Raw genomic sequence first — 27,644 nt, forward strand, 5'->3', positions numbered from 1 at the left:
ACAAAAGAAAATTAATTAATTAAACTGACACAAACAGAATACGGGCGCAAACAGGTGCTGATTTCCAATGTTTACAGACATTCAGAATAACGATTAAAACAGGCCTGTGTTCTGTTGTTTCATTTTAGGTTTAAAAATAAAACTAACCATCTTCACTATCTTTGTTTCACTTTAACAGTGTATTTGCAGAGATGTAATATAATCAAAATGCTGTTGGTGAGATGGCTTCACTCATTGAAGGGTCTAAAAGTCCTGACTGCAAGCCCTCATTTGCTCACTCAAAAACTGAATTTTATTGTGGATCAACATTGTGCTAAACTTCACATCATAGGTATTAAAATAAAGAGCCAGTAGATTTGGAATGTGTATTACTAATAAAAACAATGTGATCAATTCTGTCCATTACCTCCAATAAAATCCACCATTTCATGGATTTCATTGCAAATTCCATGCAGTGTGACATTTTTCTGATAGTTATACTTATATCCAGATGGAAAGTGTTTTTCCAAGGATGGTGTTCCAACATATTAACACATAAGCTGTAAAGATGAGTCGCAGCCACAACAAAGATGTATATTGTGTGCATTATGAAACAATCACCCATGCCAGAAGGATGTTTGCAACATTTTGCACTTTAATATTTTCTCCAAAACAGACAACTAATTTCTTCCACATTTTTACACTATGTAAATAGGAAATAAAACACCTTTGATAGCATAAAGAAAAGATATATGTAGAAAAGTATTAAAAGTTTTTGGATGTTTCAATTAAATGAAAGTAGCTGCTTCTGTTACGTTCAATGTTATCTTGAAATGTTGATGAAAACTACTAGCAGACACGAAGAAAACATTGAGCCCTGTTGAGCGTGTTGGCCTAAGGACCACAGCAGTAGCTGGTGTGTTCTATAACTGCAAGACAGCTTAAAGAAAATAAATTGCCCTATTGTCATTATCCAAACTGAATTGTCATTAGTTTGTGACTTGGGCTGATACACAAAATGAAGTTGGAAAAAAGTAACATTTTACAAACAACCACATCCTCTTATGAACAACCTGCAAGTCAAAATGAAAACACCTGCAAGTAAAATAGGTGCAAAAAGGTTAACATTTTTCCCAACAGAAAATAAAAGGAAAAAAATCTTATTGACCATGAATTACCACATTTATTCATAAAGCTACTATTCTGGAAGACAACCACAGTTCTCTGTAAAGGATTGTAGAATACACTACATTTCAAATACAAAGCGCAGAAATGCATCATGGACATTTGGGTAATTCATGATCGAGACCAAGCCTACTCTAATGACTCACACAGTACTCCCAATAATTCTCATGACATTTATTCAAAGAAACAATACAGTTTTTTTTATTTTTGCTAGGTTAAAATAATAGTTTGTTGAACACATAAGAAGCAATTTGGGCAAGAATTCCCCAAAGATCTGAAACTGGGGGCGGGGGGGGCAAAGGATGTGTTTGAAAAATGTCTGACACTTTGTCATCTTCCCACTTGCACTAGTAGCTGTATATTCGTGTCTCCCCTGCAGTTAGTCTTGTGAAGACTGCTGCAGTGCCGAGACATATGCGAGCATTTACAAGCAGAGAGCTTGCTATCCAGAGCAACCAACACAGAACAATGCAATACCTGGAGGGGCACTGACATTTCGTTGCCAAATCCTCAATACCATGTGCAGAAAAACATCTCAAAAAACGCAAAAGCATAACAGCAACAGCATTATAAAATGATCCTAGAACCCTCAGAAATTTGAACTATCACTCCTTCGCTGTCTACTAAGGCTCATGCGAGTCCATCTATGTCACTCGTGTTAAAGCAATGTTCAGGTTCACTGCAAGGTTAAGAGATCTCTTCTAAGAGCAGCACGGCCATCATGAGCCCCACGCCATCCATAATTCTCAGCTAGAGTGATGCAAGTGCCTGACCCTGTTAGACAGTTATCCAGTCCCAAATTACCAGCACCCAGAGCGGTGCTGCCTGGTGCCAGTACATTCCATTACCTTCATCGTATTCCTCAAGGTGCGAGCAGAGCTTTGAGAGGGCTACCTCAAGCCACGTCGAGAGAGAGAGAGAAAAAAAAAGAAGAGTGAATGTCACTCAATTTGGCTCTTGTAAATAATTAGTAATGTTAAACATCTCTAAAATCAACTAATGGAGGGTACAGCAAAAATGTGGATTAGCATAGAGGGAGACAGAGCAGGTACACTCCACCTAACCTGTACATTTTACACTTTTAAACCACCTCTTGGATTTCTAAACCCGCTGTGCACTTTCAAAGTCCTCAATGACATTGCTTGGCAAGTACAATGAACCCGTTCTATCGTTCCCCGTTTAGAGTTAACCGGTAGGGTGTAACTTGTGCACCACTCTGGAGAGATTGGACGATGATGGAGGGGGTTGTGTTTTTTGCCATAATGCCAAAGACTTGACATAATACCACACTTGTATGTAAGTTGCGGTGGGTAGAGAGACTCAAACCGTACACAGCAAATATACACCTTCTGAATATTGGTAAAGAATAAATATTTTTAAATTTAAAAATTATGCAAACACGTGCCACTCTTGCTCTTGAACTTCCATGCATATGGAGTATTTACAAATTGAAAAATACAGACTTACTTTTTGTTCTTTTTTAACTTTTTTCCTTCAACCCCCTCCCCCTGAAATGTCTTTGCCCCGTTTGCGATCAGCTTGATCAACATTCAGCAACCCAGACAAAGGATCTCACCACATATAGCAGACATGGCCAGGACAATTAAAGCTGTGTTGAAAACATGTTCACACAAAAAAAAAGAAAATAAATCAAAACCTAAAAGATTCACAAGGATAAAAAGAAAAAAAAGAAAGAAAACTGAGGGGAAAAGGTGGTGTTACAATACAAGCCTAGTGGATGTATTCTGGTTTAGATGGATCTTCTGCTTTCTCAGACTTCACTCTGTTGCTAACAATACTGTAGTACACTTACTCTTTTATTATTATTCTATTTATATATAATTTACTTTGAAGATTTCATTAAACAAATCCAGGGAGGGAAAAAACAAAAGATGCAAAAAAGTGGTTGCCGGGGGAGAGGCGGCAGAGGCCCGTGCTGCCCAGTTAAATTGCATCAGCGCTCTAGGTTTTGTCGAGATACTCAGAGTCCGTTGCATGGGGGGGGACGTGTCCTCAATCCTCGATGTACTCCCACAGGTCCTTCTCATAGCCTTCGTGCACGTGCTGTAGCAGCACTCTTCGCCTGCTTTCGCAGTATCTACAGGCAAACGAAAGAGGGAAAGCCACAAAAGTAATAATATTAATAATACATCTGCTTTATAAAGCACTTTACATTTGAAAAAAAGTGCTACAAAGCAGAAATATTAAAAGGACAAAATGAAAGGACAGCTTAAGTTGGTCAATAAACCACAACCCATGGCTTTACTTGAAAGCTTTTTTGTGTTGAAGCTCTTTCACGCATCTTTAAAAAAAAATATATATATATATTCACCAAAACCAGAACCAAATTCCCACCACGGGATTCAGCCAATGGAAAATTAAATATCGGTATATATATATATATATATTTGTATTAAATCCACAAAACAATACACCAACATCTCCTTCAACTGAACTTGAGCCACTGGAACTGCTAAAAGTGGAAGTTAGATGCAAAACAGCTGAACAGTGATTGGACCATGTGGAGTGGTGCTAGTTCCTTCACCCACCTGTACTTATCTTGTACTTTCTGCTTGATGTCCTGCAGGGAGTCCTGAGAGATGTCCCTCTCTAGGTAGCCAGATAGCACCTCAGTGGCGTTTTCCAGATCTGCCTGGTTGTTCTGATGTCAAATGGAGACCAAAACCATATTATTAGTCAACTAGACTACTCAATGTTGTATGCTAGATCGAAAGGTGTGAGTGAAGCCTAAGTCCTCACTCACACCTTCGCATCTAGCATACAACATTGTTGGATGCTAGATGTAAACAAAGGGTAAGTGTCATGGCCGCCCCAATGCATTTCCAATGGAAGTCACATGGTTTGACAACATTTTTGTTGTACGGCTTTAGTCTGTGTTTCGACTGCCCCCCCATTGGAAATGCATTGCGAGCTTGCATCAGTAAACAAGTCTCATGCATCAGCTATACATCAATCTGTTGTGAAGGTGTGAGTCAGGCCTAAGGCTTCACTCACACCTGCACAACATATTGTTGTCCATTGGAAATGCATTGGGGGGGCCATGACACTTACCCTGTTTACATCTAGCATGCAACAATTGTACACAACAGTTGTATGCTATATGTGAAGGTGTGAGTGGAGCCTAAAAGTTTTCAAGGACATGCATCTAGGGTCACCAAATGTTTAATCAACCAGTGCAGGCACCTCAGAGTTCCTGCTGTCAAGGTGTCAAGGTAGTCAACGTGGGCCAACACTTTTCCACTCGTCTTTTCCGGGTATTCAGGCCTAAATTTATGTTAATGTTTGGAGCTGGGCAGAGCATCGGGCCGGCCCAATTTGGACCCAGTATGGTTGGGCTTTAAATTTCAGGCCCGTTGAGAACTCTACCCCAGACCCCGACCAAATGACGGGTAAAATTTTCCAAAACCAACTCCCACCACAGGACTCAGGCAATCAATTAATACCTTAAGGTTGCAAACACTATATTAATGGCAAGTATTTCCTACAGCTTTAAGTCCAAAAATCATCTGAACTAACCCTTTAAAGACTTTGGCAAGTCCAATTGTTCACCTTGTGTAGAAGTATTCAGCTTCAGTTAATCATATGCAAAAGTTGTGCCTTTTTATGACAGTCCGAACCGACAAGATAGCATTTCTCAGTACCTCAAATATAATGGACTGGTTGTTCTTCTTGAGGTAGAAGGCAAAGACGTAGGTGAACATGAGTGTTGACCGGCACTGGCACAGCACATCCACAGCCTTCTTCAGGAACTGCACCTCGATCCAGGACATGTTGTGCTGCTGCATCTCCTCCATTTTCTGCTTAACCTGAGCATAGAGCTTGTGCTCAAAGCGTAGGCTCTGCATGTGGTTCATGTAGCGGTTACAATAGAACAGGTACCTCTGCAATGCTGCCCTGGAGCGCTGCACATGACACCAAACACACCAAACTTGATTTAGTTACATTGCAGAAGCAACGCTGCCCTCCACACTGTCTGTATGTACTGGCAGCGAACACAAATTATGGCAAATGAAATCAGGGTAGATGTTGAACAAGGCATCCCATGGCATTCTGAATTTGAGTAAAGTTTCACCAAATGATTAGCAGACATCAGTCAACCAGTGAAAAGGGGGGACGGGTTAGGCAAACCTTATGCAAAAGACATGTCTTGGCGACATGTCAGGCTCCAATGTAGCCTGACAGCGCGACGCGGGTTCGAGTCTCGATCGCGACTGCCTTTGCTGCGTGTCACTCCCCCATTCCTCTCTCCCCGTTTCCTGTCTGACTTCATCATCAATAAAGGCATAAAAAGGCACAATATAAAATATTTAAAAAATAAAAAGACATGTCTTACAGACGTTACCTCTTGTGCATCTCTGGCCGCCTTGGCATCATCTTCATTGTAACGATTGCAGTTATACCTACAAGACATCAGAATTCACATAATATACCACTATTAAAGTATCATAGTATTAAAGGAGATAATCATTACTTAAATCACTACTGCACGCACAGAATTATAGGAGATCTACAAGCTCACAACACGTCGCAGGCGACGCGTAGAGAGCTTGTAGAGCGGCTATTTTGGGTGTGCAGCACCGCCGCAAATAAGTAGCCTATACACAATCAAACTAAAATGAGCACGAGATTCATTCATTTCGAGCACTACTGCAGTGCACACAAAACCCAAACGAGTGAAGTGAACCTGTCCATCATAGTATGTCATACTGTTCATTCAAATAATGCGTCTCTCTCTCTCTACCTGCTCTGCATGGGTTTTTCATATGGTGCCCTCCCCAGCTCTCTCTCTCGCTCAACACAACTGAATGGACTGGACTTGCTGGGTGTTGAAAAGCCGGTTGTTAGGCTACTTTTTGTTTTTGCAGGGCGGGCGGGCCATTGATTAATATATTGTTTTGCGGGGCAGGTGGTGCAGGCTGGCTCCCGTGGCGGGACGGGCGGGTTATGAAAAAAAGCCGGCCCGCGCATCACTACTAGATACTATATGGTTGCAGTTTCTTTTTTTAACAATATATTTATTGACATTCTTTTTCAATTATATAAAACATTACAGTTATAGCTCTCTTGTTAATAAAATGACCAGAAAAAACAAACATAACAGATACACAAATACAATACAATGACAAAAAATAAATAAAAAATACAATCATAACAAACAAATAAAACAGATATGGTCCCCATTTTCCTCCCCACATTACTGTGGATTATCTAATACAGGTCCTAATGGATTGCTGTCCATAACTGTCCCCATATTTCTTGAAAGTCATCAGATTTCCCTTTAATGGCTAAAGACCATATGGTTGCAGTTTTATAAAAAACCTCTATATTTGCTGCAGAGAAGATTCAGATTTTTGTTTCAAAGTAGTTCTGCTCATTAGATTGATGAAAATATAGTACAAACACATTATACTAGGGTGAACAAATGACTTCTGTGGTATGCATGTGGGTAAAGCTATGATCCAGATAGATGATGAACGAGGGTATGCACGTTAACAAGACGCACTGCTTAATTGAGGTGAAGTGATGCAGTGGCTTAGGCCCTCATTTATCAATTCAGTGTAAAATCTGCCACAGATTCGAGTGTAGGTTTCGTAGTACACCCACGTCGCCACGGCATTTATAAAGTGATCGCAAACAGCTGATCCTTCCTTAATTTCGTTCCGACGTTAATAAATGTGACGGCTGAAATCTATCTGGCACGCCCTATGAAATCAAGCCTCGCCCTCGTTTTTGCGACATGTACAACTGCAGTACGACCCTGGAAACCATGGTTACAGGGGGAAAAAAAGTTTCTCCCGTGCCTTGCTGCCCGCCTCACCCCCCTCTCTCATACACACAATTCAATTCAATGGGCTTTATTGGCATGACACACACACGCAACTTGCAAGCCCAACTAACTGGTGTGTTGTTAAATAAAGAATGAACACCTGCATGAATTAAATAAAGTTGTAGGCCTACCCTTTCTGTTTCCCTCTCACCTCGCTTGCCTTGCTGTCATGTCCACGCACGCACGCACCTACATGACACATCGACATCGCATCGGCATGAATGGAATACGTTTGTAGGCTGGCCTATATTAATTTTACCCATTCGTGCGCAGTGCACGGCGAAGGCGTGAGACTGCGCACTGCTGTGATAAGTCCTGTGGGTGAGTGATGCCTGCATGAGAGATAGGCTATCATGTCGTCAAGGCAGTCATAATCAACATTTATGTAGTGATTTGACCACAATGATGAACGAATCATAAACATATGGATGAAGGCTTGCCGCTTGCATGTGTGCTGGTATGTGTTGGCGACGCACGCCACGGTCCCGTCCTCCCGACCCCCGAAAATTATCTCGCTTTTATCTGAACTGTCAAAGCACTTATTTAAATGGTGAACGATAAGCCCCTTACGCCTATAGAGCGTCGCAGTCCCTCCCCCTTTCAGAACAACGAGTGGCCCAGGAAATGAATCGCAATGCATTTAGATTTTTGACCACAGGCATTTCTTAAATTATTAATTTAAAGACCTTTTAAGCGTCGTACGAAGCCAACTCTTGTTGTGACAAATCATGACAACACACACAATATTTTGGACCAAACAAAGAATTAGAAACGGCAGGTTACAGCACTTTTGTTGTTTTTCTTCTTTGTAATAATTTGTTTGGTCCAAAATATTGTGTGTGTTGTCATGATTTGTCACGACAAGAGTTGGCTTCGTACGACATTAAAAGGTCTTTAAATAAAGAAAATAAATGCCTATGGTCAAAATGCATTGCAATTCATTTCCTGGGCCACTCGTTGTTCTGAAAGGGGGAGGGACTGCGACGCTATATAGCCTGCTACAATTGCAAATAGGCAAGCTGTATGCTTGTCATTGTCATTTGGAAATAAAGGCGTGCAGTCCATTTATGCCTTTTTTTATAATATCACCGCATGCGCTCCCAAATCATTTGTGCGCTCGCATAACAAGGCCAGTAAAGCACTGTTTGAGTAAGCACAAACTAATACATTGTAAATATGTTATATTGTTTTTAATTGCGCGATTTTAATTACTTGTAAAAATAAAAAAAAAAGAGAGATTTCCAACTTCACATGTATACACATACCGTTTTATATTAACATTTTAGGAGTGAAAACATATGCTTAGATGCCTGTGACAGCATGTCAGCAGTTCAGACAATGCTGCTCCGCTTGTGTACGACAGAAAAACAGCCGAGGACAAAGCGTACGACAGCTCCCGACCAGACGTGACTTTTTGTCCTACTGACGGCCAAGCTACACCAGGCAATTTTGCGCGCGTGCATATGCGTTTACTGCGCACGTTTACTGGGCGCGTACAGTGCGTTTGGATAGGACCAATATATGCCAATGATACCAGCTACACCAGACGCACGGATACCGCGGGCCATCCTACGCGTGCTCTAAAAATAGGATCGGTTCTAATTTTTTTACGTGCGTATGCCCCCATGCGCGCGTATCTATCCTCCCGGAAGGTCCCGCACAAATCTGCCGCGCGCCACAGATCTGGTGTAGCCGGGGCATTTCGCACGCATACTTTGTGCGCGCAGTGCGCTTACGTCAAACGCACACATGCCCGGTGTAACTTGGCCGTCAAGTTCAATTTCAAGCTTTGGCGGAAATGGTAAATGCCAAAAATGTCGGTAATTTCGGCGTGCACCCATATTTTGGCGTACGCACGGTTGATAAATGAGGGCCTTAGTGTTTGAGGGACGCTACCCTCTTATGCTCAGCTTTGTGTGTACCACATTTGTGATGATTTCATTATCCAGCTCTGTGTGTTTGTGTACCACATAGTATTAATGATTTGATTGGCTGAGCACGGAATGTGATGTACGATGATAAGAGAGCCCCTCACTTCACACAAGTGTGATTATTTTTTGTTTTAGAACAACTTACCAGGCAGAGCCATGGGGTTCCCATGGACCCAAGCAGACCCAACAAAACTCAGCTTTGCAGTTCTGGTTCCGACAAACCATGTGATTGCAGCCACCATCTTTCTCGATGGTGACGTGGCATTTTGGACACTCCTGGTTGTGGGGCAAAGTGTGATTGAGTGAGTGAAAGTGAATGAAAGTAATAAATAAATGAAGCAATTATATTTTTCTTTCCCCCAATATTATGTTAAATTAACATTTAGAAAATAGTTTTGTGCATCGATTCACTATCGGCCATGTCCGCTTTGCAATGAATCCAAAAATCTATGTTTCCACCCCACTACCTGTATGTGTAGTAGCATCTGCTTTGTCACAAGATGGGGCACTTTCCTAACATTCTGTGCAGTGTCATTAGTACAGTATGTCCAAAATAAAACGTTCTACTGCATACACCACTCAAAAGTATGTTGAAAAATAGTATAATATATTTAGTATGTGATTTCGGACGCAACCAAGGTTTAATAAAGGCATGTGGATCTCAGACGTGGCAAGTCTGTGACGACCACAGCCATCTCCATATTTGGGCTTAATCTGACGTCCTCTGACTTCTACTCCACCTACTGCAACGACTTGTAGTTTGTAGCCTAAATCTTCTCCAGTTCATTACTTATTAAGAACTTGCAATGATGTGGTTTATGAATTAATAGTTTGTGGACTATGTAAATAGCTTTATGACTAACAAATTGCTAACCCAACCAACCTTGCAAATGGACATACCTTGGTATTTGCTGCAATCCAGTTTGAAGTTTCACTGTCATCGTCACATTTCTTGATCCATTTCCTCAGCCACTACAAAATAATGAGAACAAAAAATGACTTTGGCCTTCCCTTCAATAGTGTGACAACATTCAGGTATATCGCTTTCTCAGTTTTACACTGGGACTCAGAGGCATGCTTTGTTGCTGCCAGGACTGCCTCTAACAAGACTAGTCTCATGAGAGTCCTCCAGCTAAATGTGTGGGAGCCTGGCAGTCTGCTGTCTTGCTCTATGTTAAGTAAAAGAAAAAAATGATAGTAGTCTTTTCATGACATGTTTTGCCATATAAAAAGGGGCATTCCACAGCTCATTGACCATGGATGTCATTTAATTACATTAAATGACCTGCCATTTGATTACAACCACCTGTAAAATTTACAACCAAGGTCGTTAATATTAGCTTTATTAATGTCATGGATTTCCTTGTTGAATTTACTCAATGTCAAATTTTCTGACAAATATTCTTGAAATCAATTGTGCATACCTTGCACTTGACAGGATCGTGCCAGTTTTCCCCACAGTTGAAGCTGCAAAAAAGAAAAAGAAAAGAAACACTCATGTTCAATTTAGTAGTGTACAGCATTTCAACGCATCCCTGCTGGGAAATAATTCTCTTGCATGAATGCACAGTATTCATTGCCTGTGTGCAAAAGAGAAACAGCTTTGACTGATCGTTTTGGAAAGAGATTAAAAGCAAGTAATAAACCATGACCCAACCTGCCACAGTTCCTCACAATAAAGAGATTTACATTGTGCATGTTGATATGACTCCAGGTAATCTGTGATAAGATTTCTCCATGTTCTAGTTGCAGGGATTAGGAGAGCTATGACCTGCCAACAGGAAACAAGGATGCAAGGGGAGCGTACTGCAGCGCCAGGTGGGTACAAGCTCGTTTATGGCAAAGCCTTGGCATAGGGGATGCCAAGCCTGCCTAGCATAACTAAATAAGCCGGAGGGGTGTCTTACCAGAACTGACGGCCACACTTGCACCTCACAGGCTTGGCATCTGGATACTGGACTTTGACGACATGATGGCAGTCAGGTGCTGGACACCACTTTAACAGTCGATTACACTATGAAGAGGAAGCAGAAACACAACATGTGACATGGAGCACCATGAGAGTCATAAAGTTATAACTTAAGCTCATATTCTTGATGCCATCAACATATTTCAATCAACATACCTCTACAAAACTATTTGTGATTAAATGCTGGTACTTCAACTTCACTTTTGAATCTGTTATGAGGCGCCTGGAGGAGAAACCAAAACAAAATGTTAGTCAACACGAAGCCCAAACCAATGAGTTCATGGAATGAAGGCTATGCCGTGTACTCATAGGCAGACATGGAAGGTAACCCCTATAGTAGCTACAGGGGTCGCACAGTGTGCCTTTGATAGTGGGTAGTAAAGCTGAAGGTAGACACATGCTGATGACCCTCTATCCATGGACATAACCAGTGTGGGAAACGAACAGATCCAATTAGCCATAAGCTGAAAGTGTTTGTTTATGTTTGGTACGTGTTGCTACTATGCCAGCCATGTTGTATAGGTAACCAACCGTATGTACAATCCTCGGGTTTCTGGTGCTGGAAGATTATAGAAACGTCTCAGCAGGATGCCAAGACATTTATTTTTATATTATTGTTCTGTCCATCACTGCTGCTACAACTTCATCCTAGGGTAAACACTTGATTTTATACTTTTACTCAAGTAAAAACAAAATTATGCAGAACTTACTAAGCTTGCTATCAATATTTAGCCGGATAATGCACATTACCATAGTACAATTTATAAAATCAACGTGTCTCCTCCTGCGCTCTGCCTCAACCGCTCTTTACATGAGAAGATGGTAGAGGATTTGGGGTCAAAGCCCAGGTCAAAAGCAAGCACCCACTTGGCAAATTGGGGAAGATTTAAGACGATATAAAGAGTTAATCTAAAACTCTAGATGTAGTATAATGAATAAATTGTTGTGAGAAATAATTATTAGAAACTACTCTTCTGTAGTGAAGCTTCAACCTGGGTGTGTTGAGGAGGACATCTACTGGTTGACAACTGCAATGAATTTAGCAGATGGCAGCTAGAGTAATGAGAGCACTTGGAGTCAAAGTAGGCTATGCAAATTCGGTGATACAGGTAGTACCGGTGTTGACGAGATTTACTAATTGTTGGAAAATTTCTCACCATGCCGACCCTACTTCTTAGTTACACCATTAGTCAGACTCTCAAGCATAACTAAATGAACACACACAGTCTCACACGCGTGCGTGTGTGTGCATGTTAGGCTGCACAACAGTGACACTTGGCGCGCGCGTGTGTGTGTGCATGTTAGGCTGCACAACAGTGACACTTGGTGGTCAACAAATGCTATTTCCGTTCTTGGACGGACAGAGCCAGCCAGCGACACAATGCTGTCGGAGTGGCTAGCACCACTCAAAAATATAACGTCAAATGTTTAAAGTAGCCTTAAAAACATTCCGCTCTGTTGTGTCAATGAGTAAACAATTTACACGCTAACGCTATTATAAACTAGAGCTACTGGCGGCTCAGAGGGGAATGCACGTTTGATGGCAAGGAGCGCTTCTTTTGTTTCACTTGACGTACCGTTTTGGTCGCACCACAGAAATTATTTAGGTGCTCCCAATTATATTTTTAGGTCACACAGATTCAATTCCAGGCACATTGGCAACCAAAACGGTTGAAATTTTGAGCTCTGCACTATAAATAGCTGCAGGGGGAAAGTTTTAGTTTCCTGCCTGGACCCAACTATACACTGATATACAAATAAAGAGTAAATTGATGTAAGCCTAGCCAAAGACCATAGTTACATACCCAGTATTTTATGTAAAGATTGATGTGGAATCTTACCATGATGCCACATGAATGTTTGGTCCAGTGGTGGCACCTGGTTTTGTGTTTGGTTTATAATGTAGCATAACCTAATACCAGCACATTAACCTTACTAGCTACGGGAGACCAGGATGTAGGTTAAAGCAATTACAGCCTTAACGCTAGGTCAAGAGATTAGCTTGCAATGCATTCAATATGGGGCAAATTCCAATTAATATAGGCCCCACAACATGTGGTGTGAAAATACAAAAAACATAGCACTTTCATTTGTATGCACAAGCTCAGCATGTCACAGTAAGACTGTGTCTTAATGTGTTAAAGTGGGCTGTTCCAACAACAAATCAGGACTGACCCAGTTCAAGAGTAAACTGTCAGAAATACGAATGAAAATACGAATAATTCAGCATGTCAAAACAAGCCAAAACAAGGTACTCACATGACTGTGTTGTCATCAACCAATATGTCACAACTATGGGCAGGACAAGAAATGGTCTGAAACAGAAGCATACAAGGCCATAAATTAACTCACGTAATAACCGTATGTTGTCTATAATAAAAAATAAAAAATAAAGTCTTAACACAAAAAATGCTGGAAACGTATCCATACGCTTTATTAATATCGAACGCCGTACGCGCGAAGCGTATGTATACGTTTTATACGTTTTTTTATTGCTTACTGTACATCAACGTCCTATGCTCCAGGACACCGAAGAAAATAACAGCTTTCGTCTCCAGGAAGCTCCAATATGTGATCCGGGAGTAAAAAGCCCCTCCCTCCTGAAAAGAGGTCTGTCTGTGGCGAAGACGCTCCCTCCTCCAATGCCTCCATTACACGTATGGGTCTGCACGGCAACGGCATAGACCAACGCAGATGTCAGGGCATCTAAAATGGAGTTACCCATACTCTAGTGTCTGTGAATACACTCGATTCCCCCTCCCCTCCTGTTTCTACATGGTTTCTCCCGAGGAAGCTTTGTGGGGGGAGTCTCTTGATCGCTTTGGCAGTTTGAGTTCCCCCCCCCAGGCCCCACTGCGCCTTGCGATCGCCTTGCACCGCCGACACAGCCCTCTCTAATTCTTTCCAACGACAACTCACCGGTCTGCCGCCTCATTCTCGGAAATATAAACCCGTATATAAACCAATAATAATCTCCAACGGTCGATCGCCATTTCACGGACAGGTATACGCGAAACGAATGACGTATTCTCGAAGGACCGCCATAGGAGAAGCAGTATACATCTGACCAACTGTCTTTTTTTCGCCGTCGCGTCAGCCATGTTTGGACAAAGAAGCAGTATACTAGGCTAGCAGATATCACACCGTGGAACCCCCCCCACACTGCGAGTTGCGATCGATCGTTTTGCAGTTTGCAATGCTACTCTCATTCTCGGAAAAAAGATTCTCGGCAGTTGATCACCATAATCGCCATAGCGCCTTCGCCAGCCAATTGCAGTGATAAGGCGTCTGGGACGTAATCGACCCGTTTGTAATGGATAACTAATACAATCCTAAGCTGCGGAAGCCATCGTGTTGTCTGTCATTTTGTCGAAATCACAGCCAGCCTGGCTACGCTTATCGCTCCTGTGGTTCATGTCCAGACATGTCGTGGAACCCCCCCCCCCCACTGCGAGTTGAGTCGCTCCTGTGGTTCATGTCCAGACATGTCAACCTCTCAAGTCACTGTTATGCTATCAAACGATCTGTTGATTTTGTTTACTGAGACAATGATCACATATGTGCATAGAATCATCATCATCATGACGTTATCATGACAGGCAGATATAAACATAAATAAAGTATCAACTACACACTGAATGAAAGCCCTAAATGTCTAATTTTAGGAGGAAAACAAATAAAATACACATATCCCATATACTGTTTGTCAATACTAGACTATTGAATCCATTTCATTTATAAAATTCTCTTTTTCAGAGAGAACTTTAGCCCATTCTGACCTGAGATCAGATTCATACGAGGTTTCCACTGGACACACACTGGTCTGATTAGAGAAAGCATGGACCTATAGAACTATTATTCACAAAATAAGGCATATAGCGACATGTACATACTATATACCGTATGAAACAGAAGACTCTCTGCTTTCATAAGAAAAAAACTAATACTGTAATAATAATAAAAATCACACCCATGTGAAGTGAGCAGTGCAATGTTGTGAAGTGAGCAGTGCAACATTGCACTGCTCACTTCACAGGGGTGTGATTTTCATTATTATTACAGTAGAAGTATTTTTCTTATGAAAGCAGAGAGTCTTCTGTTTCATACGGTATATAGTATGTATAGGCCTTATTTTGTGAATATTTAGTTGTCAGTTCCTTGTCTTGTCTAAAATACTCTGAGGATTTCAGAAAATGCATGGACCTGAAGAACCATTATTCACAAAATAAGGCCTATAGCGACATGTACATACTATATACCGTATGAAACAGAAGACTCTCTGCTTTCATAAGAAAAATACTTCTACTGTAATAATAATAAAAATCACACCCATGTGAAGTGAGCAGTGCAATGTTGTGCAACATTGCACTGCTCACTTCACAGGGGTGTGATTTTTATTATTATTACAGTAGAAGTATTTTTCTTATGAAAGCAGAGAGTCTTCTGTTTCATACGGTATATAGTATGTACATTTCGCTATAGGCCTTATTTTGTGAATAATAGTTCTTCTGGTCCATGCATTTTCTGAAATCCTCTCTGGTGGGCGCAAGCTGCATTCAATAGCCAATTACTGACAAACTATACATGGGACCATGTGTATTTGTTTTCCTCCTAAAAGTAGACATTCAGGGCTTTCATTCAGTGTGTAGTATGTATATGATATTATTTGTGTTCATTTTTATATCTGTCTGTCAATGTCTGTCAACTTCAACCTTCCATATCTCTGCTGTTTTTTCAAGCGAGCAGCGTGCCTTCAAAAGCAGGTTTTAGAAAAAGGTCAATATCTCCAGAATGGAAGATGGTAGAATCATATTTTTTTTTTTAAATTGAAGTGGACATGTTTGGCCTACTTTTTATTTATGCGATGTGATTCTAGCTATAAGAGGCCCCTCGCTGTGGGCCCCTAAAAAGTTCAAAAGTCCAATGTTAATCGCTTAGCACCAGCAAGCCTGAGCAAATAGAAAACTCTAGCATACAATGTGTTAATAAATACCTGTCCCATTCCTTCTTCTATGATTTTGGTGGTCAGGTAATCTCCCCAGCACTGCATACAGAACTTGTGACCACACTCCAGGCCTGTGAAGTACTGTGAAGAGCACAAATATTCTGAGCATTGAAGTGGTAAAAGTCAGCAAATAAAGGGCGCTAATCTGACGCCAAAACAACATTGAATATGTAAAATACACGACAGATTCCAATTCTCTGTTCTCACAGTCCAATTATAGCAATCCCGTTTTTTTTTCAGGATTTAAATGGAAGCATTGAGTGGATTTGTTGATATTTTCTTTTTACATTTATGCAGAGAAAAAACAACCAGCTAATAATTCACAGAATCAACTACTCAATCAACATATCTGATCCACAGAGACAGCAAATTGCTAATCACCCAAATGTGTACCATTCGAAAACACAAGACCCATGCCATGACAGCACACGTCCCAAACTCTTCTCCCTTCTGGCTCCAAAACTGTGGAATGCACTTCCCATTGCAGTCAGAACTGCAGCATCACTCCCAATCTTCCGCCGTAGCCTGAAAACCCACCTTTTCAGACTCCATCATGGCCCATAGCACTTACCCTAACCCCTTAGATAGCATTTCTGTTGACTTAGATAGCATTTGACACAGACTTATAGCATGTTATGTAGACAGCACTATAATTGTATTGTATATAGTCATAGCATGCCATAGTACATATGTATAGCATAGTAGTAAATATGTATAGTTTATATGTATAGTGTATGTATAGTTTCATTATATAGATATTCCACTGTTACTTTCTTAGCTTACGCATGTTTCATGATAAATGCTTTTATGTGATGTATTCCCATGCTTTTGTTCTTGCTTAAATGTAAGTCGCTCTGGATTAAGAGCGTCTGCTAAATGCCTAAATTGTAAATTGTTATGACAGCAGGTTGACAACAAGCAATCTCACCAGGTAGTAGACAGTATACAAACATTTTACCACATGGCACCCATAATATTATTATTTTTAAATGGCAAAGGGAGTGGATACTCATTCACAAATTTGCCTGCATTCCATGTATAACTTCCATAAATGTTTTTCTTAAATTGGTTGGTTGCATACAGACGTGTGGCTTCTCTACAGGAGCATATACTTCACAGTACGTTTCCATGAGTAAACATCCCATTCATTCATTTCCCCATAGATAGAGAATTGTATTATCAGCTACAATGTTGTAACAATCTAATGGAGACTTTGCAGTAAATTATGGTATATAGCTGCAGTGTTTTTTTTGGTTGCATCAATTTGGAAGTTAGATGGAAGTATAATCTGTCCTGGGTCCCTTTCCTTCAAATAGGTAGATCTTGCGTTTCACCACGGCCAAGGTCGGGGAACCTGAGCTTAAAATGGTTAATCAACTTGGGCACGTTTGGGATTCTCTGTACATAGTCTTTACAAAAAGAGACGCAGACATACACATAGATTCCTGGATCTATAGATAAATATGAACACCCCAAACTAGTGCCTGTCATATATTTATTAAATTAGTTCACTGGTGAGGTGACCACACACCTGAGCTGATAAGTGATAAGCGTAATTAAACAAGCTGAAATGTTTAATGTGCAACCCAACAAAACAGGAAACCATTGTATAACTATTTCTTCAGGTCAAGCTGTAAAGAACAGCGGAAAATGTTTGTAATGCTCAAAGACATTACAAATGCAGGTCATACCCCAGTTTTTTTGCCTCCTTTGCGGCCAATCAATTTATTATTAATTAATTAAAACTATCCAAAAAAACACTATTAATCATTACAAGCCAGCCACGACCTGGGCTCTCCACCATGTGTCAATTATAACTCTAGTCTACAATCCAACCATCAGCAAACTGAATAGGTATGAAGCCGCAATTAAGTGACAATGAAATAACTAAGGCCCTAGAAACCTGCCCTAGATTTGATATATTTATGTATGACTGAGATTTTGTTCACTTGTAATATGCTTCTAAATACCTTTCTGGTGTTTATATCTTTATTCCATTTCTATAAGAGCGAAATTTTCCTTTCAGAGTTTCACCTTGTATTATAGCTGCTGTCTAATATAGAACCAGTCATCTGATGGAACTCACAGTGTTGGGGTAGTTTAGATAGCAGATCTGACATGGCAAGTCCTGTGCAGATGATCTTGTGTTGATCGGAGGACGGGTCCGAGATTTCTTACTGGGGTTGATGACATGACACTCAGAGAAAAGCTTGTCCAGGTTTCCATCAAAGTACCTGTACAAATTGAGATTAAAAACATTAATACCAGTCAGAGTTACAATCAAGACTTGAGACTTACTGGGCAAATAAATATACATGTTGTTTAAAATGTTGTGTGCATACTGTGTGTGTGTGTGTGTGTGTGTGTGTGTGTGTGTGTGTGTGTGTGCGTGTGTGTGTATGTTATATAGAATGAATTGAAGAAGTACATGCCTCTCCATCAGCTTCTCTTTATCCCAGTTGAAGTGACTAAGAAGAATGCGTGTAATTGTCGCAGGGTTCTGGAAGAAAGGGAAATGGTTGTCCATACATCAGCCCATACTTTACAGACATGCGTTTCATCAGATAAATGAAACAAATAAATGAAAAAACAAAACTAAATTCTCACTTTGATCATTTTACTTTGTGTACAACATGAAAGCACGGCAGAAAAATACAAAGTCTAGTTAGAGGGCGGAAACACTGATTACTCGCATTGCAATTGATGCGGTTGTCACACAGTAACTAAAACTAAACTAACGATAACCCACCAGAAGAAAACGGGCTTTTTGTAATGTAATCATTTTCACCGGGTTGGATCTCAAAACTCTTGGGAGTGACAGAGAGGAGGCTGTGCTCGTTTTGGTTGGCATGATAACTTACTCCATACGCACTACAGCTAACCAACTGGGAATGATGCCTTGATCGACACACAAGGTCATTGGCTGCTCTGTGCGGGCACATGCTCACCTAGCAGCTTGCCTGGGCACACTTTACGAGCCTCAAGCCTAAGGCCTCGCTTTGTCGGCACACCTGCCTTAGTTGTCGTCAAGTGACTTCAAAAGTTATGCATTTGTTGTGAAACTAACATTATGCAAGACACTGAGTGAACCTAAATGAGCTTGCGCTTCAGAGCTTAACCCGGTAGAAATTAAATGCATGCATTTCATCCAGTCGATGTGGTTCTTCAGTTTACCTTACACAATGGGATGAGAATTACTTTAATAAAATCATTGAGCTGTAGGTAAGTATAATTATGGGACTTATTTTTTTTCTCTCCAAAAAGTACGATGGGACTTTTGATTGATCTCATTGTCGACACTCGGCAGCAGTGTGGGTTGTCGCCAATGGCAGTAATAATTATTAGCACCAAACATCGGAAGTCAGCTGGGGCAAATGGCAAAAACAGACATTGCCCCCAACATCCAAGATTGCTTTCAGAGTTGTAGTGGAGGATATTAAGTCAATATATCATGTGAATCGTTCACTTTATGGTACAAGCACCAAAATTGGCACACGAGTGCTTCGGAACCTACTCTCTCAGAAAAGTACGTTGTCCACTTGAAAAAACAAAATGGACACCATTTTTCAAGATGGCCGCCAAATGAAAAAGGCCTTTTGTGGCGGTTCTGGACAACCGTGGGTCCGACCGACTCGAGACCGGGCACTGCACTCCCTGTGGGTGTGTGGAACGTGTGTGGGGCGAAGTCGGTGGGGCGATCGGTGGGGCGATCGGTTCTCGAGTTACGTGGATTACAGACGTACACGCACACATAATTTGTGCAATTAGCAGATCATTGGAACGGTTGTTCGCTTGGTGATACAAGCGTGACATTTGCCGTGAACATTCCTTTGGTCAACTCTTTAACTTTTTAAACCGAGCCATCCAAAAATCCAATATGGCGGTGATATTTCAAGATGGCCACCAAAATTAGACTGGTTTTGCATTTCAGCATATATTTGGCTATACCTTTGTGATGTACTGTACCATACTACTGTACTGTATAATACTGTACGGCACTGTAGGGCATCATACTGTACTGTACCGTACCGTACCGTACCGTACCGCACCGTACTGCATGGTACCATACTGTACCGTACTGTACTGTACTGTACCATACTGTACTGCACTGTACCATACTGTACCTTAATGTATGTATCCTACTGTACCATACTGTACCGTACTGTACCGTACTGTACCGTACTGTACCATACTGCATGGTACCATACTGTACCGTACTGTACCTTACTGTATGGTATCATACTGTACCATACTGTACTGTACCGTACCGTACCGTACTGTACCGTACTGCATGGTACCATACTGTACCGTACTGTACCGTACCGTACGGCATCATACTGTACTGTACCATACTTTATGGTATCATACTGTACCATGCCGTACCGCACGTTACCATACTGTACTGTAACATACTGTAGTGTACTGTACAGTACCGTGTGTGTGTGTGTGTGTGTGTGTGTGTGTGTGTGTGTGTGTGTGTGCGCACGTGCAGGGAAAATGGGAGGGGTCGGTTAATGTGGAAATTGTAATGTAATTTGTGTCACAGTGAAATGTTGTGCAATAACAGTATGTCATACATAAGCAATATTTGTACAGTAAATATGACATGGATGCAATGTAGTGCAGATGGATTTCTGTGGCATGCATAATTTTTTGTGCATAGAGAGATGTGTGCTAACGGAGTGATTTGGTAGGAGAAGTCGGACGGATAAACGGACATATTGCTTTGCATCCCCTATAGTAGTAGGATCTAGGATGAGCATCAAAACTATATATTTTAAATACTTTTCATTAGCACATGCTTGAATTTTACATTCCATAGGGCTGGACCACACATGGACCCCATTTGGTTTTGTTTTCTGCATCTTCCTCTGTGACCTGCCACCTTCATGTCATCTCTCACAGCATCCTTAAACCTCGTCTTTGGCCATCCTCTTACCTGGCAGCTACATCTTCAGCATCCTTCTCCCAATGTACCCTCATCCCTCCTTTTCAAATGTCTAAACCATCTCAACCTCACCTCTCTTGCTTTATCCCCAAACCTTCTAACCTGGGCTGATCCTCTAATTTAGTAATTTCTGATAATGTCCTTCCTTTTCACTCCTAATGAGAACCATAGCATCCTTAATTCTGCCACCTCCAGCTGTGCCTCCTTTTCATCAGTGCCACCGTTTCCATCCGTACGGCATGGCTGGTCTCACTACCATCGTATACATCTTCCCTCTCACTGGTAGCCTTCTGTCACAAATAACTCCTGACACATACTATGTCCAATATTCTCAATACATTGGCTTCTCTTGCTAGAACATTTCCATCTCTATACTCACCTTAACCTGTTACACTACTGTACTGTCTGGTCAATTGGTACAAATAATTTTCTCCCTCCCTCACCATCTCTCTTTGCACTTACTGTACATCTCATATAGCCCTGACCACTTCTTAGCCCACACCACCTGACATCACATCTCTCTCTTCTTACCCATCATCTAAAAAAAACCCCAATGGGCATTGCCCATTGACATATATTCAAGTCTGTGTGTGTGTCTGTACATCTGTAATCCACATAACCCGAGAACCGTTCGCCCCACCGACTTCAAATTCGACACACACGTTCCACACACCCACAGGGAGTGCAGTGCCCGGTCTCGAGTCGGTCGGACCCACGGTTGTCCAGAACCGCCACAAAAGGCCCTTTTCATTTGGCGGCCATCTTGAAAAATGATGGCCATTTAGTTTGTAATACTAAATAACGTAATAATAACGTACTTTTCGGAGAGAGTAGGTTCTGAAGCACTTGTGTACCAAATTTGGTACTTGTACCATAAAGTGAACGATCGTGTCATTAATATCCTCCACTATTGCGCAAGAATGAACAGCTGGCACTACTATGACACACACGAAACAGCTATTGTTCACACTACATTGCTGTTACAATACCTAGTAGAGGCCAGGCCATCTTTCACACACAGCTGCAGTGAAGTTAGCTTCTGCATTGGACTAGTACCTCATTACCCTCCCCCCCCCCCCCCCCTGCAACAGTGCAGCACTATCTCTGTTTCTGGCACAACAGCGCCCCTACAGGTACCCATAGTCCTATACTGGTGCTCATTAACCAACACACAGGTAGGTGAACCAACACATAGGTAGGTGAACACTGTGACATTGCGGTTCCTTGGAGTGGTTGCACCACTCAAAAATTACCTTCCGTAACATAATGAATCCAGATTATGGAGTAATGGAGTATACTGCAGGTTTCACTGATGGTGATTTCAAACACACAAATGTCACTTCCAACAGTTTTGTTTGTATCATATTATTGGCAAAGAGCCTAGATGATACATAGTCGCCATGTTCTTTGACCTTACCCAAATTTCATACTCCAACTACGGTAGTGAGGAGGCTGTATTAGTCAAATCGATCAAAACTGACCCCAATATTACAACACAAGTTGCCAGTAGGTTTACCATAAGTAAAGCAAGCAGTTATGCACACTATAGACCAATTCCGTAGCGGGTCTCATGGTCTCAACTTACGTATTTCCTGTAGGCGGAGACGACACATCTGCGTTTTCCCCGCACCAAGCTTCTACTACATTGAATGTAAAAGTGACTGATGTTAGTCTGCCTCAAACGTTACTCTTTTACCTGATTTTTACTAACACTAACATTACAAAGATGCCCAGAACATCGGGATGAACCTGTGTAGTTTATGGCTGCTCCAACAGTAGTGGCAACATTACACAAAAAAAACGGAATGTCACTTTTCCAATTTCCATTCACTGTAGTAGAAGCTTGGTGCGGGAAAACCACAGATGTGTCGTCTCCGCCTACAGGAAATAAGTAGGTTGCGACCATGAGACCCGCTACGGAATCGGTCTATAGTAGGAGTCTGACACTGAAATAATGCTTGTGCCACCTAGACGGCAGCGCTCTGTGGATTTGTGTTTGTAAAATTGAAATATAGTTTGCTTCCGAGCATAGTCATGGACGCCCCGCCTGCCACTGATTGGCCTACCGACACTGCCTGTCTTGACTGTACTCCGAGGTGGATATAGCTATGCTGGATAGTCTGATGCGAGGTTACTCTCCGTGGGTGGTGGGAAATAATTCAAGTACGGTATGATACAAGAGAACTGTCTGTAACTTGTACGTTTTATTTTTGTAGAAGAGGTAAACTAATATAATTATTGTTTATACCGTGATGGAATAATTGATTGAACACACGTGTACGTTGTACTTATACTATGATTTGAGTGTGTTCTAAATAAAGTGTTAGTGTTGATTATCGTGTATTAATCTAATTATAGTAAACTAATACTATATTATACTAAAAAGGATAAAGGTGATGGGAAAAGAGACGTTTTTACAGTACAATGTTTCACGTTTACTTACACATACAAATAAATTACACAATCAACACAAACTTTATTTAGAACACCCAAATCAAATCATATTACGGCGTACATGTTCAATCAATTATTCCATCAAAGCAAACGGCATAAACAATATTAGCTTGCCTCTTCTACAAAAATAAAACTTACAAGTTAGTTACAAGGCTGCCTTCTCGCATTCTGTCGAGTGTGCCAAGCTGGCATTCTCTTGTATTATTATTTTTTTTTTTTTTATTATTATTATTTCCCACCACAGAGTTACCTCGCATCTCGGAGGACAGTCAAGACGGGCAGTGTCGGTAGGCCCAGACCATGCCTATGCTTGGACGCAAACTAGATTCACGCTTTTTATCCATCCTAGTGGCTGCTCACTGCACAGTGAGCAGCCATTGTAAAGCGCTCTGGGAGCAGTTAGGGGTTAAGTGTCTTGCTTAGTTTGACACATTGCTGAGAGCTGGAATCAAACCTGGGACCTTTGCCTTACGAGGTGGGCTCTCTAACCATTCAGCGATGGCATATGTGTGTAGGATGGGGCGGGTAGCCTGGAAACCAGACGAATCTTCCACAGGAAAAAAAATCCCTGGAGAGATTGGTCTGGCACTCCTCTCAGTTTGAATGACATTTGAACTTACCCCAGAGTTGTGGGTGACCAATCAGAGCCCACTATTCAAAGTGAGACTGTTTTGCTGTGACGTTGGAACCTGTAAAGGCTCATACATAGTCTGGATTTTTGGTGGTGAGGTGACCACCGGTGGTCAGCTCACCACCGGAGCTGAAATAACGTTGAGCGGTGGCGAGTAAAAACAGAGAGAAGGGCTGGGGCGGCTCGTGACGTGATGTCATGTTGTATTTCGGTGGTCAACTCACCACCAAAAATCCAGACTATGAATGAGCCTTAAGAGTATCCGGAGAACTCACCAGTTTTATACCAACTCGCTGCAGTGAAAATTCTGCCCATTTAAATCGGTGGCTGATTGATCAGCTTACTAGTTCTAGTAAACCGTTTACTCTCCAAGTTTACCTTACAAGTTAAGGTTACTCTAGTTTACCTTACACCGATCAGAAACTGTAATTGTGGGTGCAGCGCAGATGCAGACTTGTAAAAAAACAGTGCATGGGGCACCCGCTGGCCTAGTGGTCTGAGGCGTCTGCCACATATAGTCTGGCCTGACAGCCCGTCATGTGTCCGAGTCCCGTTCATAACAACATTTGCTGCATGTCTCTCCCCTTCTCTCTCTCTCCCTCTTTCCTGTCATTCTTCACTGTAACTATCAATAAAAGGTATAAAAAGGGGGGAAAGTGCATTTTTATTACCTGATACATTAGGCCACTGGTGCACATATTAGTTTAAAAAAACATTAAGATTTTAGTGAAGTTTTTAGTGAAGTATCATTTATTTATTTTACTTAAAACTGTTTTCCAACTTGTTTAAAAGATTTCATGACTCAAAAGTAACTAAAGCCACTTAGTTCAAAAACTTCAAATGTAAGCTACAGTATCCAAGCCAACTGTACTGTACTGTCTTAATCTATGCAACTGGTGACATATCGTATGGAAAACAGTAAGCCATTTGTCTTTCATTGCCTGACAATATTTTGCATATTCAACCTAGTTCTAAAACAGGCCCACAGGACAGAACAAAGATATAGGAGTACCTCTCCATTCAGCACTGAATTGATACCATGTCATTTCCAAACAGCTGACCACTCACCACCAGTACAAATTCCTAGTATTAGCCTTTATTTAAAATAATCCCATCTCAACGTTCTTTCAGAATACAAAATGTTAACAATTTTTTTGCCCATTGAACATAATGTACAATGTCAACTCATTTGTCCTACTGATGAATGTATTTGTGGAATTAATTGGGCTGCAAAGATCCTTTCCATAAATATTATGGGATCAGTGAAGATTGATCTCCCTCTATTCCTGCATTAAACATAATTGACTGCTAACATTAACTCCAAGCACAGGCTGAGAAAACCCCTGATTGTGTTCAACTGCTAAAAGCACAGGCAGAATAATAAAATGTTTATACAACAGTAGGTTCATGTCTGTCCACCTCGCCAGCATCTTTTATTTAAACAAGTAAACTCGGCTGTGCATCTTTTCTGTAACACTTATTCCATGATATTGCATAAAGAAACCTGAAAACGAAGCAGGCCTGAAATTGCTATTTTTAGAAGAAGCACTATGGCAATTGTATTTATCTTAATCTTACATTTTGGATAGAATGTGGTAGTGTTGTGATTCTTCGCCTCCTATGTCACCTAACTGAAGTGCGACGATGACACAAACAATCAAGTTGATAGTGAGGGTATCGTTCAAATGTAACAGTTAATGAGTTTCTTGTCAGGGCCTAAAATGGGGTCAGTTCAAGACGAGTTCACTGGGAGCCATGTAAGGGTATTTGAAGTGAGTGGAGGGTGGGGTGTATACTGTGTAGACGATTCCATTTTAATGTTTAAATTGGTTAACAAGTCAAATGTCTCTGATGGGCCTCAAGTAAACAAACTTGTAAGCCACTTGTTAGCCAACACGCTAGCTGAACTTGCTAACTAGCTCAATGACCAAGCCTCACTCTCGCAGCATGAAACTAATCGCAAATTAATGTTACAATGAAAACACACCCGCTGAATGCATGACAAAACGCAATACTACGTGACAATATGGTTGACAAGTAGTCAACTGCGTTAACGTCACTTCACTCCGCTGTCCGTCTTTATCTTCTAGGTTAGCAAACTGGCTAATCCTGCAAGCTAGCAGCATTCACGTTCGCGTATCGCGTAGGAAACATCAGCTAGCTGCCAACTTCTGTGCCTGCTGGCTGGGCTCTGGCTATTTCCTGAAACACAATCCTTCTGAGAGCTGTTCCACGTCTCAACTCTCAACTATCTCTAAAACCTAATAAAAAAAAAGTGTACATCCATGGAAGACGTACAGTGGAAGTACTAAATCACAATGCAAGAAACCTGTCCCAAATATATCTGTGGGTTATATTTCATTGGCACTCCCATTTTAGAAACTGTAAACGAGCATGTAAGGTAATTTTGGTAGTCAAATCCTCAAGTGTTCAATTGTAACTCCATTTATAACTCCCGGGAGTGTACAAATGGACCGTCCTGGGTCTGTACGCTCTCGGGAGTTATATGTATGTACAGGATATAAGTTAGCTAACAAGCTAGGCTAACAGGCCTGTTGGTTGAGACCACGGTGTTTCCTGCAGCTCGCATACCAACAATGCCTACCTGGATGACCTCGTTGACCTCCCGAATACACTCCACCATATGCTGGAGGATCTGCTCGGCGGTCAGCACCTCGAAGCGGTAGTCCTCCTCCTCCTGGCCCGGGCCGTGGCCGCTGCCGCCCGTGTCACCGCACGAGTCGTCACGCTCCCCTCCGGCGACCACGGGGTCGACGAGCTCCACCTCGCCGAGCTCCAGGGTATCGTCCTCGGGTTCCTCCTCGGCGCTGTCTTCGCTGCATTCCTCCTCCTCGTCGTCGAATTCATAGTTATAACCCTCGTCCGAGTCCATTCCTAGTCCTACTACCAGAGGGTCGATGAGGAACCCGCGACCAGCGACGACGACGCCTCGACGGCCGTGGGAGAGTCGTTTGAGACGGGAGGGGGGATAGGGGATTATTTGACAACACAATACAAGTGTGTATCAGTTTGATCCGCACCTATTTTTTCCTTCAACTGCAGCGAAAAATAACAACAAACCGTCGCCGCTGCTAAGCCAACAAAGAGACACGGCGTCACGGACTGACGTCACGGCGACCTGGCGTCACATGGTAATATGTTGCGTTCACACAGGCAGACGCAAAGATGCAAAGACGAATGGGAGTATAATTTGGAGCAGCTACATGCAACATTTCATTACGTCTTTGCATCGTCATGTAGCTGGTTTCCATTGATAATGAATTTTAGACTGCATCTTTTACATCTGCCCGTGTGAACGCACCAGTCACCATTATATATTAGACTGGGCTGGGGTCGATTCACTTTGCAGGTTGTTGATCCGGTCGGTCCCCCACTACTGGCTTCTACGGCGAGCGGATACTGTGTGTGTGTGTGTGTGTGTGTGTGCGTGTGTGTGTGTGTGTGTGTGTGTGTGTGTGTGTGTGTGTGTGTGTGTGCGTGTGCGTGCGTGCAAATTACCGGATACGGAAGGCGGGCTCTAGACCGGATCACACTGGGTAATGATCACGCCTCGGAGTCGGAATGAAAACCAGGCTTTCCACGGGATGGGTACTGCGGGAAGCCTGGTGCGTGCCCCGAGTTACGTTTGAATAAAAAATCACACCTGTGTGAACTGAGTGTTGCAACTCCGTGT

The 27,644-nt window shown here is 41.8% G+C and overlaps 1 protein-coding gene across 2 annotated transcripts; it reads right to left on the bottom strand.

Moving 5' to 3' along the window:
- Nucleotides 1-568: 568 nt before the first annotated feature.
- On the bottom strand, nucleotides 569-27,129 carry LOC310857661 (E3 ubiquitin-protein ligase arih1). Of its 2 annotated transcripts, none has more exons than XM_083763434.1 (14): nucleotides 26,556-27,129; nucleotides 18,350-18,417; nucleotides 18,004-18,151; nucleotides 15,906-15,998; nucleotides 13,172-13,227; nucleotides 11,069-11,135; nucleotides 10,851-10,957; nucleotides 10,368-10,410; nucleotides 9,844-9,915; nucleotides 9,089-9,219; nucleotides 5,528-5,585; nucleotides 4,827-5,087; nucleotides 3,714-3,826; nucleotides 569-3,262 (listed from the first exon to the last, which is right to left on the bottom strand). In XM_083763434.1, exons 1-14 carry the CDS (start codon nucleotides 26,841-26,843, stop codon nucleotides 3,178-3,180), a joined length of 1,590 nt encoding a protein of 529 aa, XP_083619560.1. In that variant the 5' UTR covers nucleotides 26,844-27,129; the 3' UTR covers nucleotides 569-3,177. The 2 variants fall into 2 exon arrangements, with proteins under 2 accessions (XP_083619560.1, XP_083619559.1); XM_083763433.1 differs by having other exon boundaries at nucleotides 5,519-5,585.
- Between the last annotated feature and the right edge of the window lie 515 nt (nucleotides 27,130-27,644).

Source organism: Protomyctophum parallelum (assembly GCF_964188405.1).
Source record: "Protomyctophum parallelum genome assembly, chromosome: 4".
Taxonomy (NCBI): domain Eukaryota; kingdom Metazoa; phylum Chordata; class Actinopteri; order Myctophiformes; family Myctophidae; genus Protomyctophum; species Protomyctophum parallelum.